The 12,944-nt window shown below is 35.7% G+C and overlaps 2 protein-coding genes across 2 annotated transcripts; one reads left to right on the top strand and one right to left on the bottom strand.

Annotated features, from left to right (window-relative positions):
- Positions 1–4,446: 4,446 nt before the first annotated feature.
- On the bottom strand, positions 4,447–7,694 carry TRIADDRAFT_23663 (uncharacterized protein; the record flags this gene model as incomplete). The annotated part of the gene is made up of 10 exons (XM_002111413.1): positions 4,447–4,540; positions 4,630–4,760; positions 4,864–4,966; positions 5,060–5,150; positions 5,252–5,402; positions 5,470–5,673; positions 5,759–5,948; positions 6,116–6,297; positions 6,398–6,760; positions 7,131–7,694. The coding sequence occupies 10 exons, from the start codon at positions 7,692–7,694 to the stop codon at positions 4,447–4,449; spliced, it is 2,073 nt and encodes a 690-aa protein (XP_002111449.1).
- A 1,617-nt stretch (positions 7,695–9,311) lies between these two features.
- TRIADDRAFT_23391 (uncharacterized protein) lies at positions 9,312–10,961 on the top strand (the record flags this gene model as incomplete). Its single annotated transcript, XM_002111916.1, has 9 exons — positions 9,312–9,441; positions 9,538–9,650; positions 9,733–9,794; positions 9,886–9,941; positions 10,039–10,161; positions 10,252–10,352; positions 10,447–10,527; positions 10,621–10,653; positions 10,884–10,961. 9 exons carry the CDS (start codon positions 9,312–9,314, stop codon positions 10,959–10,961), a joined length of 777 nt encoding a protein of 258 aa, XP_002111952.1.
- Positions 10,962–12,944: the final 1,983 nt, after the last annotated feature.

The following is a 12,944-nucleotide window of genomic DNA, read 5'->3' as shown; positions in this document are numbered from 1 at the left end:
CTGCTTATTCCAACAGTATTTTGTCGTGCTATCAGATCAAGTAATGGATCAATTAGTTAACCAGTATAATAAGCCAAATAGAAGGTATCACAAGCCTTTTTAACAATTTTTCAAGACAAGTTGTACAACACTATAGAATGTGTTCAGTATTTCCCCCCCCCCCAAAAAAAAATAATAATAATTTTCAATAGGGTGATATTGGATTTTCATTGAGGTTCAACATTACACTTTTCTATTTGATATCTATCGATTTCATGGCAAAATGAGGAAATTAAAGTAATGTACAGTGTATAGCAGTGCGTCACAATACTTCTTTCCAACTGATGTGAAATTTTTCCTTGATTGGTACAAGATAACACATTGCCCTTTCCATTAGCGCAGGTCGTTTATTGCAATTAGTTTGTCGATCGTAACAATACTATTAACATAGGAGTTAATTCATGTGCATGGTGTAACTGAGGATCTACAAATCGATGGCAGATCTTGATTTTAACGAAATTGATTATGATGTATTTTACCATTTGTATTTTGTACAGATGCATTAATCGATCATTATTCAAGACGTAAGCACGTACGCTAGTACTTATCTATCGTTCGTTATGCGCTGGATTTGATACATAATTTATCATTTTAGTTGTCCAATGGATACATTTCCGACAGCACTAGTCAACTGACTACTGTACAGTATGTACAGTACCTGGTATGAAATGATTCAGGATAATTCAACAAGGATAGTCATTACGGAAAGAGAGTATCCGTTAAGCTAGACAATAACGAATTGAAAAACGGCTACTACTACTGGTCGATTAGTGGAAGTCAAGCTATACCAGTATAGTACAGTATATACGTTGGATATGTATGTGGATAGAGAGAAAAGGACAGTCCATGTTGGATCAGTTATATAAATAGTATCAGTTTATATATGGTGTACTGCGGTTAGAAGAGGCGATTTGAAGAGTCAAGACTTGGCATCTGTGTTTTACCGTCGATAGAAATTTGCTCAGTTCATTAATTCAACTACACTGTCTGTCATGATTGACTTGTCCATTACAGTAGCATTTCTATTTTAAAAGTTTAAATTTTTCCTTGACAGTACTGTACGCTGGACATGATAGTCGATTGTCGTTGGTGCCTATTTCAAGTGGTTGAGAATGATGGCTGGTGAGTCGAGTTATTTCTCGAGGGCATGATAAGATAGAATGGATTGGCTAGTCCTGCAATCACTGTACTAGTACAGCATAGAGAATAATCGTTTGTGATCGTAGCTGATCAAGGTTACAAAATAGTAGATTCTTTGCTTTACTCTACCACGATAGATCAATTTACATGTTATTTTCTGTCGGAGGCAGTCGAGAGCTGCATGTCCATTTTGCGCTGACTTACCTTTAATGACACAGTCGGAGTTGTCACTGGCAATGCATGAAAATTGAGCTGGTGCACCAACTTGAAATCAACTCTTTGCCACGATTAATCGATAGGATTGAATTGAAAGATCCACAAAGTAAATCAATACTGTGTCGAATAGGCAAAAACCAAGCAATCCAGTGCTATTTTCACTGCAAGTTGAGCATTAATTTCTTTTGCTATTTTGTATTTCAATTTTTTTCCCCAACGAGGTTGTCGAGAGTGCACTCAGTAGCGTCATCAATGCACGTCTGAGTTGGCTGCTTGAGTCGTTGTCCAGTTGTCCGCACAGCTGCAAGATAAAAAACCAACTTGTCGTTGATTGGTTGAGGCCAACGCGAGTTGTATGACTCGCATCGAGTGCGTGGTGGATGCAGTCAGCCACAGCTCCAGGACAATGCTCGACAGCCCTGTCGTCTACAGTGTATCGTACTGTAGAGGACCGGACCACAGTTCAAAGTGCGTGACTTTGCATTGTAATTTCAATTTTTGGCAGAGTCTGATACTCAGGGACGAGTGACTGCTGACTAGCTGGTGGGGCTAGCTTTTGTTCTTCGATGCATTGTCGTCGTCCCGGTTGAGTTCCACCTGCGTCGTACGGGCCTAATTCAAACGTTGACGTACAGTATGAGTCAACAATCGACGGCATTGGAAGTGACCTTTTGGTCAGTAGTGAACTGTAGTCAACGCTTTAACAAGTACTGGCGTTGCGTACGCTAGCCGACTACTGTCATTTCTGCATGTAAAAAAATCAATCAATCATCAAGTCGCTTCCTCTCCTATCCGTATTCAGTCCTGGTACTTTGTTCACTGGGTACACTTTCAATGCAACGATATCTTATGCAGACTATCAACATGTGTAAAACACATGTCGCATTGAACGTTGTGCCACGATGCAAACGTCACGCTTCAGTCAACGCACGACATCTGTTTTCCTACAGTACACCGATGACAATACAGGTACAGTACAGTATACTGGATCACATACTGTACAGTACAGTACAGTACACTACACTGTACTGTACAGTACAGTACTGTAGCCTACAGTATACTGTACGAGCATAACTTGTATACTGTACTGTATACGGGTTGGCGTCAATCACTAAGAGCAGTCAGCTACGCATGCTTTGAATCGAGTCTGTCACTCTTTTAACTAGTCTATGATTAATTTGGACATGCTATTGCCCATTTGCCCTTGGCTAGAAGTCGTAATATTTTACAATTTCGACCACAAATGTCGTCCATTTTTGAACCCACTGATCTACCTACTGCTACAACTGTAGGTACAGTACAGCCATTGCATGCCTCTGCAATTTCATTTGCGATAAGTGAATTGAATATATTCACCAATCGTAGAATGGACTTTCCATTCCATTGGTAATGGGACGGATTACATTATTATTATTATATGTAAATCATCTTAGCGACAGTCATTGCGACAAGAGTCCTCCCATATCGGATGGTGTTCTGCATGTTGACAAAATACCTTCTTAGACGCAAGAACGACTCTCTTTGATTTACTCCTCTGCAGACGTCAGAGCCAACTTGTCAAAATAAACATCTAAGAATGCCTATTATTTTGTTTTTTTTAAAATAATGCCATTCCGGCTCAGGATCATAATGTATTGTATAGGTAGCGAGTCTGATCAAGAGCCGGCAGCAGCGAAGAACATAACTCATTGCTAGCACAGTAAGTACATAGTCGGAAAAGATAATCCTATTCACAGAATAATTTTAAATCTATCACAAAATAAATATTGCGTCGTGACTACCGATAGCACAACGAGGAACAAGACATGAAATGAGCTTGTTGAAAGTATATTAAATTGATATGATAATTTGTGTATCGCGTAAAATAAGAATTGTTCCTCGCTAGAAACAGTAGTGGGTTATACAATATAAACTGCAACATGAACAAACTGAATTGTAAACGTTTTCCTCTGACTGCGTACTCGTGCAATACATTAAAAATTCATTGACAACGTCCCCACCAAGAATAATAAACGAAAAACAACATTTATAAATTCTAATAACGTTGGTCCAAATTTATAATAGTAGAACGTGGAACTAAACAAAAGTATCAAGACCTAAGAATAATTTGATTACACAAATAAATTTATTTTATAATCGATTAAAATACCTGTACAAGTGTGCTCAATAGGGTAATAGCAATCTATTTATAGATTTGCCCATCCATCATTAACTTATCGTCAATACAACAGGTTCGATTTGAAAATGACAGATATCTCTGATCAAAATCGATCAATGTACAGTTATATCACCTTGCTATAAACACTATCAATATACAGTTAGTACATACTATGCTATACAGAAATATATACATCGTCGTCATCTTGTTACTTCATCTAGAATTTGACTTGACCAACTGTCGATACCAAGACGGCGACTGTTTCTTAGTCTGTTATAAAACAAGCGATGATATTAGCATTCACGTCACACAAGGCACATCATATTAATTACACGAGTAGTTTGCGCTTACTGCATGCTTAGTAAGTGTAGCAATAGCTGAACATAAATTAATGTCTTCAATAAGGTGCAATATGTCTTATATCATTAATATATAATTAAAGGCCCATCAAATTGTGTCAGCGAAACGTAAGCGTTATAACGCTGATACGTATGTCATCCTAGTAGTAACTTTAATTTCATAGATATTTATGCATACATGCAGATGAATGTAATACGTAGAACACTAGATAACAGTTCAATGGAGCCCTTCAAAATTTTAAAAGTATCCGTATCTTATACAATGTAAACTGCTCACATACAAATAAGGTTGGACGCGGCGGCAATTCGGAAGATTGGGTTGATTCTTGATTCAACGGGGTGGGGATGCTAGCGACATTTTCAAATCCATGATGCTGCCGCAAATGCGTAATTATGTCTTTTATAGAATTAAGTTCCTGAAATTGAATACATTTACTTAGAATAGTAACCAATTATTGCACCAATAACGCTATCGTGCCAAACACAATGCAGACAATATTATAGACATTTAGGCGACAATAAGTTTCTCTGTTATTATGCTACCTTTCTATTCAGCAATAATCTTTCAAGAGAACTACTCAATTGATTTTTTTGCTTTAACAAGTCATTCTTTTCGCGCACCAAGTTCCTGTTAAAAGCAGAAATATTTGTATTGGTTAATATTGTTGCCATCTCTTCATTACCAATTAGAAGGGCTAATTAATCTTATAAGCTTACTTGGTATCATTCTGTAAGTTGGCAATTAATTTCTTATGAGTTTCTATTTGTTGATCTCTGGTTTTTATGCTCTCAATTAGATAATTATAAGGTTGTTGAGCATCATTTAATAACTTGGTACTATTAGCCACCTTCAAGGATCGTAAATTAAGTGTTTTAATTTATTAAATACGCAACCACAATGTGAGCTATCCATTACTAGTTTAACTGGAATAAAAAATTTTGGGTTGTAACCTCATCGCTTAATTGCTCATTCTTTATTTGATAATTTTGTAAATCTTGTTTAAGTTTGGTATTATCCTTCTCTAGTTTTAAGATTCTTCTTGCCAAATGAACACTATAACAATCATTTGTTAACGTACGCAAAATGAAGTTTATATCCTGACTACGCAATCTAGTAGACTGTAGTGAATATCAAAGATTACAATACCTCTGCTGTAGTCGTCTTTTTGAAGAGCTGGGTATGTTAGCGCCATAGCCATACGAGTATAAGAGCTGCTCAGCGTCTGCCTCATCAGCCACTGTAATAGTAATACAACATAAAAAGTAACCAATTATGACGAAGAAAGGATTTCTTATACAAAAATTGATGAAGTAATAGAGAACAAAATTTAGCCATTACCTTCTGCTGCCTGCATGACTACTTCGTCTAATTCTTTCTCCAATTTTTCGTATGTTCTTAATTTGCCGTTATTGTCGGTGACTTTTGTCTCCAACTCATGAATACGCTTTTCACTTGATGATTGAAGTGAATATAATTCTTTGGTAAGGATCTGTAAAATAAGTATTATTACAATCAATTATACATTGTGTATAATTAACTAGTAAACGAATATTCACTACCTCGTTTTTCTTTCGAAGAAGCTCAATCTGGTCTTTGCAATTGCGTAAAGACTTTAAATTCTCTTCATAAATGAGTTGAATGCGATCCTTTTCAAATGATGATACCTTAGCTGCAGTTAGCAGATCATTTAATTTTGTATCTGTATCAGCTTGCTGTCGATGTAATTCTTTTAATATACTTTCATAATTTCCTCTAGCCTCCTGTAGTTTTATAACGAATTACATTATACGGTAGTTAAATTTCGGTATGCAAGGCGCGTAAAATCAAATTAATTTAGAAGCTTACTTTCAGCTCGACGACAAGGCGATCTCGCTCATGAATTGCAATTTCACGAGCTTCACGTAGCTGCCGACCTTCGCGATCGTATACATCTCTCGTTGTGGATCTCAATCTTTCCATTTCAGCTTCAGTTTGACCTCGTAGATTCTTTAGCTCAGCTGCTAGACGCTCTTCGTATTCTGTTTTATATTGTTCTCTAAGCAGTTATATTTATAGAATAAAGATTTGAAATGTATCTAGCTTCTAATTTATATTATAATTAATTCAAGTATGCTCTATAACATAACAGAGTATTCGCGTATAAGAGGCCATTGTTCAACAATCAGGTCTATTCAACATTATTATTTTTACAGTATAAAATACCTGCAAGACATATACTTTTCATACAATTCTTCTCTAGCACGTTTAGCCGTAATTAACTGCTCATCCAAAGTTTCAGCTTTTTCTTGACAACGAGAGATTTTAAAATTGGCTTCATTGACTTGTTTTGTAAGATATACTTTGTCTTGCTGTAAAATGGCTAGTGCTTGCCTACAACCTGCCAACTATCCGAAACGATTGAATGAAAGAAAGAATACGATCTAGATCGTTAAAACATCCTAAATAGATAGATTGTATAGTTAATTTTTGCTCTAAGATGTTTACCTCTTTGCTTGAATCATCTCTTTCCGTTGTCCTAGCATGTAATGTTCCTTCCACTATCGATGCTGCATTTCTTAACATCTGTACTTCTTGCTCAAGGGCTCGCTTTTCTTTTTCTAGCTGGTCAAATGCTACTTCTTTATGGGTTATGGCTTTTATCTTACTCTTAAAATCCTCATTCTCTAAAGTTAACTTTTGCATTTGGATATTCATATCTGTCTTTTCATTACGTAGTTGATCGCAGGTATCTTGCAATTGGAAAATTTGCTCCGATTGTATACGATTCTTGTCATTTAAATCAATGTTCAAGGTTTTTATTTCATTGATTTCTCGCCTTAACGGTCGGATTGCTTCAAAAAATTTAAGCTATGAAAATATTGTAGAAGCGCAGGATAGAATTGTTAATGCGATTAAAATACAGCGCTAGTGGGTTGGGTTATACAACCCCTTAATAATGCTACCGTACTTCAATTACTACTGCAACTAGTTGAAACGACTACAACCGCAAAACAGGCGTAATAGCTATCTTGACAATGTCTAGTTATGCATTCTATCAGTCATATTTTTAGTGGCCTACTTAATGTCTAAACAGTTTATAGTAGCAGTATATCCTGTGCATATGAAGATATCGCTGCAGCCTGACATCTTTCAACCGTACCCGTCTATTTATCGAGCCATCGACAGATGAAACTATAATAGGCTATTGCACATAAAATTGCAGTTACGTAAAACCTACCACTGCATAATGAGGTAATGCCAACTCGTGAGGGTTTTTGTCGTTTAAATCATCATATAAATGTTCGAAATTATCTATATTTGATAAGGTATGGCGTATTTCACCAGAGCGCGTTTGTAATTCTAAATTAGCCATTTCTAGAGAGCGTTGTCGCTGTTGAATAACTGCCATATTGTCGGTCATTTTTTCAGTTCGATTCTTTGAGCTATCTTGCAGCATTTGTAATTGCGCTTCCATTTGGGCTTGAATAATTTGTTTCTGATGTAATGCTTCGCCTAATCGATCTTCTAAATCGTCTATTTTCATTGTATATTCAGATCGAAGGTTATCAATAGTAGCACTCTTTTGCGACAACTCTAATTTCAATATCTGCAAGGTATGCCTTAACTCTTTTCGTTCTAATCGTTGTTTGCTGATTTTCCCGCCACTTTTGGCAGGCTTTCGATCGCTATCTTCATTTTCCGATGACGATGACGATCGATAAATAGAAGCATCTAAACTGGTGGATAGTAAATCATCCGTTAAGATTTCACTGACTGAAGCGTTAGCAAAGCTACTATCCATAGCGCATATTTGTTTATCTTCAATTCTCTTCCATATATCGTATCATTCTCAATTGAATTCTAACTGCTACTATGCTTAATTTTGTGAGACGATTATATACTGTGTTGTCCCGTAGTGGCTTTACTCCGTCAGTCCGGTTGGTTGAGTCCAATCGTTGCATACTACAGTTACTGTGCTGTCCTTTGGCCTGGGTTCTACTGTATACTGTTTTGTGGGGTACTCGCTTTGCTCCGTCAGTCCGGTTGGCTGAGTCCAATTGTTGCACACTACAGTACTGTACACTGTACAGTACAGTCTGTACTGTCCTTCGGGCTGGCTTATACTGTACAGTACAGTACAGTACAGTACTGTACTGTGTTGTCCTGTAATAGCTTTACTCCGTCAGTCCGGTTGGTTGAATCAAATCGTTATGCCAGTAGACGTGCATCATCTGTCCGTACGCACAGCCGGGCACAGGGCTCCACTGATGGACTCCATGCGGCACTGAATCAGGTGGTACGGTCCACAAGTGAGACTGGCAGACGAGTACAGCACTATAGACAGTATAGAGTAATGAAGGCAACAAGTAGCACAAAGCGCGCAAAATACGGTACGATACTATACAGTGTACAGTACCCTGTGTTACAGTCCATTCCTCGCCTGCTACAGTAGAAAGTACAGTACTTTCCATGGATTGGAAGTCCATGGCTGACGCTTGGTACTATGGATCGTTCTTCAGTCAAGACCAATCATGCAGTTGCGGCACAATAGGGTATTGTATAGACTCAAGTGTACTGTACAGGACATACATATGCATTTGAAGTTGATAGTAAAAACGAAGTTGGCGCATATTCCCACTGTAGACTGTATGAAAACGCTGCTACATTACCCTACTGTACGTTATATACTGTATTTCTGCAGATAAATACACCCGAAAAATCCATCTTAGTCTGGTGGTTACTCAGTCTTGATCGATTTTACAAGCACGCCGAGAAAATTGGCCTGCTAAAAGTGGATTCTAATATTAATTAATTATAATATCCAATTGTAGACGTTTAGTGGAGTCTATCAGAAGGAAATCATGGTCAGTGAATACTTGATATGTGAAAGATTTGTTCTGTTGACTTGCAATTGAAATCTTGTTGCGTATTCTGCATGATTCAAATGGTATTACTGACCGGTTATTTTGCACTTTTTTCAAATGGTAGGCTCGTAATGCAGAGAAAGCAATGTAAGAAATTATTCCTTATGATGATGGATAGGATATGTATTAGTGTACCTTATCCATCATCCATGGATTTAATACTTTACTGAATAAGGAGATATTCATGTCTACAAAAGGATTGACGATGCTGTACACTTTAGTACTACAGTTGCTTATGAGCTTGCCTTTTCCACTTTAGGTCAATGTTGTCGCGCTTTCGCGCAGCCAAAGCAGCTGAAGACAGCAGAGGAATGAAGGTACTCTTAATATTATAATAACTGAGTAATAGTGCTGATTAATGAGTTATAGCTTTAATTATTCTACTTACTCTATAATATCGTTTGACTCTACTGTCAATAAAACTCTGCTAACTAGACGTAAAAAAGGGACGCAAATAGATTGGCGTCTTAGACGGAATTCCACTATTATGCTAAATGACATTTTACATCACACAGGAGCGAAGACCTTTTCTTGCAAGTGATTGTGATGATTTACCAGCAGCCGAAAAGTGGAGACGAGAAATTATCCGTGAAATAGCAAAGAAAGTAGCCCAAATACAGAACGGTATCATCCTATACCTTAATAGACAACTTTGCTAAACTATACATGGCTTAGAAGATGCTTATAGTCGAGCTAATTCTTATTCATACCATTGATCAGCTGGTCTAGGAGAATTCCGACTTCGAGATTTAAACGACGAAATTAATAAATTACTACGAGAAAAACGATATTGGCAAGATCGTATCAAAGAACTAGGAGGCCCAGATTATGCGGTAAATAGACCTTGATTCTACTGTACTAATCCTATACTGCATTTAGATATAAAAGACCATGATTGTTCTCCTACGACAATAGAAAGTGGGACCGAAGATGCTCGACCGCGAAGGCAAAGAAGTTCCAGGCAATCGTGGCTACAAGTTGGTCCTATTTTATTTTACTTATTAGAATTTTCCTAAGGTTGTGAGAAAATTACTGAGGTCTTACTAATGATATAACTCTTATTAATAGATACTTTGGGGCAGCAAAAGATTTACCAGGAGTTAGGGAACTATTTGAACAAGAAAGTAATCATATTGATAATGTTTATACCTATGATTTTTATAGCATAATTTCAATTGATGATAACTTAAAAAACCTTAAATATTTAAACCATGATTACAGAACCTGAAAAGCCAAGACGTACTAGAGGCGAACTATATCGTCATGTAGATGCTGATTATTATGGCTATCGTGATGAAGATGACGGCGTAATTGTACCATTAGAGAAAGAAGCAGAAGCTTCACGTCAGTACTAATATTTATTGTTCTGTCACTAAAATAGAAAATGTATCCAACATGTATATGTATAGGCTAATGCGAAAATTCTTCTTACAGTTGTCGCTGCGGCTGTAAAGGAATGGAATGCCATGAAGGAAAGAGGCGAAATTCCAGAGGATAAAGAAGAACAAAATATCTATGCCGTCGCAGATACTAATGTAATATCAATAGATTAATCACTAGCGTAAATTTGTAGATAATAGCAACGAGTAGTCCACCAATTTAATATTAAATTTTGCGATTAATTAAAAGGATAATGATAATGGCGAACAGAGTAAAGATAAATCCGACCAATCGTTTGCAGTACACGTTCCTGTACCGTCGCAGAAAGAAGTAATCTAATATTAATATTGTAATTGTTAAAACACATTAACTCTAAAATTATGTGTGCTGCTTACTAAATAAGTGTAATTATCAAATTGAAAGGTTGAGGAACTACTGGTAAAGAGGAAGAAAATGGTGCGTGATAAGTCTAGTTTTGATTAGATCTCTTCTTTATCTGAGCTAACGTGAATAATGCCAGTATGAACAGGAAGAACGCAATATAGATTTAATACGATTATTTGCATTATCATTACATAGTCGTAGAACTCTATAGGATACATGATAAGATGGTTTTAGTATGTTCTGCATGTCAAAGAATGGTAATAGTTTAACTTACCTACATCTCATTTCTCATTCAATTGCAGGAACTATTACACAAGTATAGTAGTGATACGCTCCTAGCTAATAGCAACGAAGCAAAAGTTCTTCTTGGACTTAACTAAGCCATCGGTTATAAACATTATCTCTTGATTGCAAATATTTGCGGTAACCTGGCGTGTCAGGGCACACGATACATGGATAAAATATAACATTTGGCTTGAAAAATATTTCTAATACCATACAACATTAACTTTTAAATGTTCTCGATATAATAATTACAAGTTCGTGTTAGAATCCTATTTAACGAACAGTACTTTGAATCCATAAGGTTTGCACTTACTGTACATCGTTTTTATCTGTAAAAGTACCTTGATATCAATATTTAATGTCATGATATGTAAGATTCTAGTATTGTTTAGTCGCAGTTCATTCATATGTAGTGCACTGCTTGCAATTTATATGTGCTATACATTGTACAATAAGATCAGTTCTGTTTTAATAGAAGAATTCAATTTGAAGGTATGTCATTAAGTAACAGCATGCCAAAATAATACTGTACAGTCCAAAAATAAAGTGATGTGATCGATACGTACCTTAAACTAAAGTTGAGGTGCTAAGTATTCAATGTATCATATCGTTTGCTTTGCTCTTTTAGATATAATAATGTAATTACCCATTATTTTGAAAAATTGCGCCGAGGTACACAAGAATAAAAATTTTAATAAGTTACCGAAAAGATTTCAGGCTATGTTGAAAAGTTTTAACATTTACCGTCAATTTCTTATCAACTTGCACTTATATTGGCGTGTCGACAAGGTTTCACTTCGCTTAAATTTTTTTTTAACTATCAGCGTATATTTAGTATTGCTATTTTAATCGTTCTCGCACTGAAAAACTTCCACGGTTTTGAATAAAAGTACTATAATGTTCATTTGCAAATTAGGGCTTATGCAACATCACTTAAATCCACCGTATCATATTAATTAAGACTAGCAATGTTATAGAGTTACTTTCAGAGTTGGTTACCTTTTGGCTTTGACACTCCAACGCACTTTAGTGACAATAGCTTCTACAAATCTAGGTTGACTTATTTTTAATGTGTTACTTATCTAAATATCTACTATATCCTCTACGTTCAATAGTGAGTATTGATCGCAATCACTTGCGGATTGGAAACTTTTATGAAAGTAATACGACTATGTAGGGTCCAATAAACAAAATTGCTTTCAAAAAGATATAAAGTTCATAAAGATTGGCCTGCAATTTAGTATGACATAATTTAGTATAATTTTACTAATCTGTTATCAAGATGGTATTCGTCCTAATCGTATATTTAAAGTGAGAAATTTATAATCATCAAACTTTAAACTTGTAACCAAGTAAAGTTATCAATTCAATTAATCTCTTGTTAAGATGATACTGGTTCTGATCGTACATTCAAAGTTAGAAACTTATAATAACCATCAAAATAAAAATTTCTTACCAAATTGAGTTGTAAATTCATAAGGCGAACTTTATATTTTATGAATACTTAGATGAATAGTGACTCCTTTTTTATAAGACATTCTTAGATTTTTAGCATTGTAACTAAAGAGTAGAGCCATCATTATACTCCATATTATGGAGGAAAATAGAATCAGACGTATGCTTTAAACATAATATGTATAAAAACATCTTTGATTTTTAAACGGCATAAAACTGCATGTCGTGATAACCATCAGTATTGAATTGAATTTATACTTTTAGTTCGCTTTGGTCTACTGTAAGTCAATAAGCTTGACATATATTTTATTTGAAATGGCTTATATAACAATGTAAATTACAATTCACTAAAGTTCGAATTATTAACGTGAAAGTGTGTTCGAATTTCGTGGTAGTCACCTTATTCCCTATGCTGGCATTATTTACCGCACTGCCTTGCATAGTCCCAATAATTTGTCAGCTTGATCTACTGCAGTTCTTTCACATTTTTCAATCCAACGCTTTCGTAATGTATTATACCCATAATAACATCCGGCAATAGCTTCTGCCTTCATATCTATAGTATCTGTATCACCACATAACGATATTGCATATTCAATCACATCCAAGAATGAATTTTTTGA

Source organism: Trichoplax adhaerens, genomic scaffold (genome assembly GCF_000150275.1).
Source record: "Trichoplax adhaerens TRIADscaffold_4 genomic scaffold, whole genome shotgun sequence".
NCBI lineage: Eukaryota > Metazoa > Placozoa > Uniplacotomia > Trichoplacea > Trichoplacidae > Trichoplax > Trichoplax adhaerens.
Note: the sequence above shows the minus strand (reverse complement) of the source record. Positions and strands in the feature narration are given on the sequence as shown.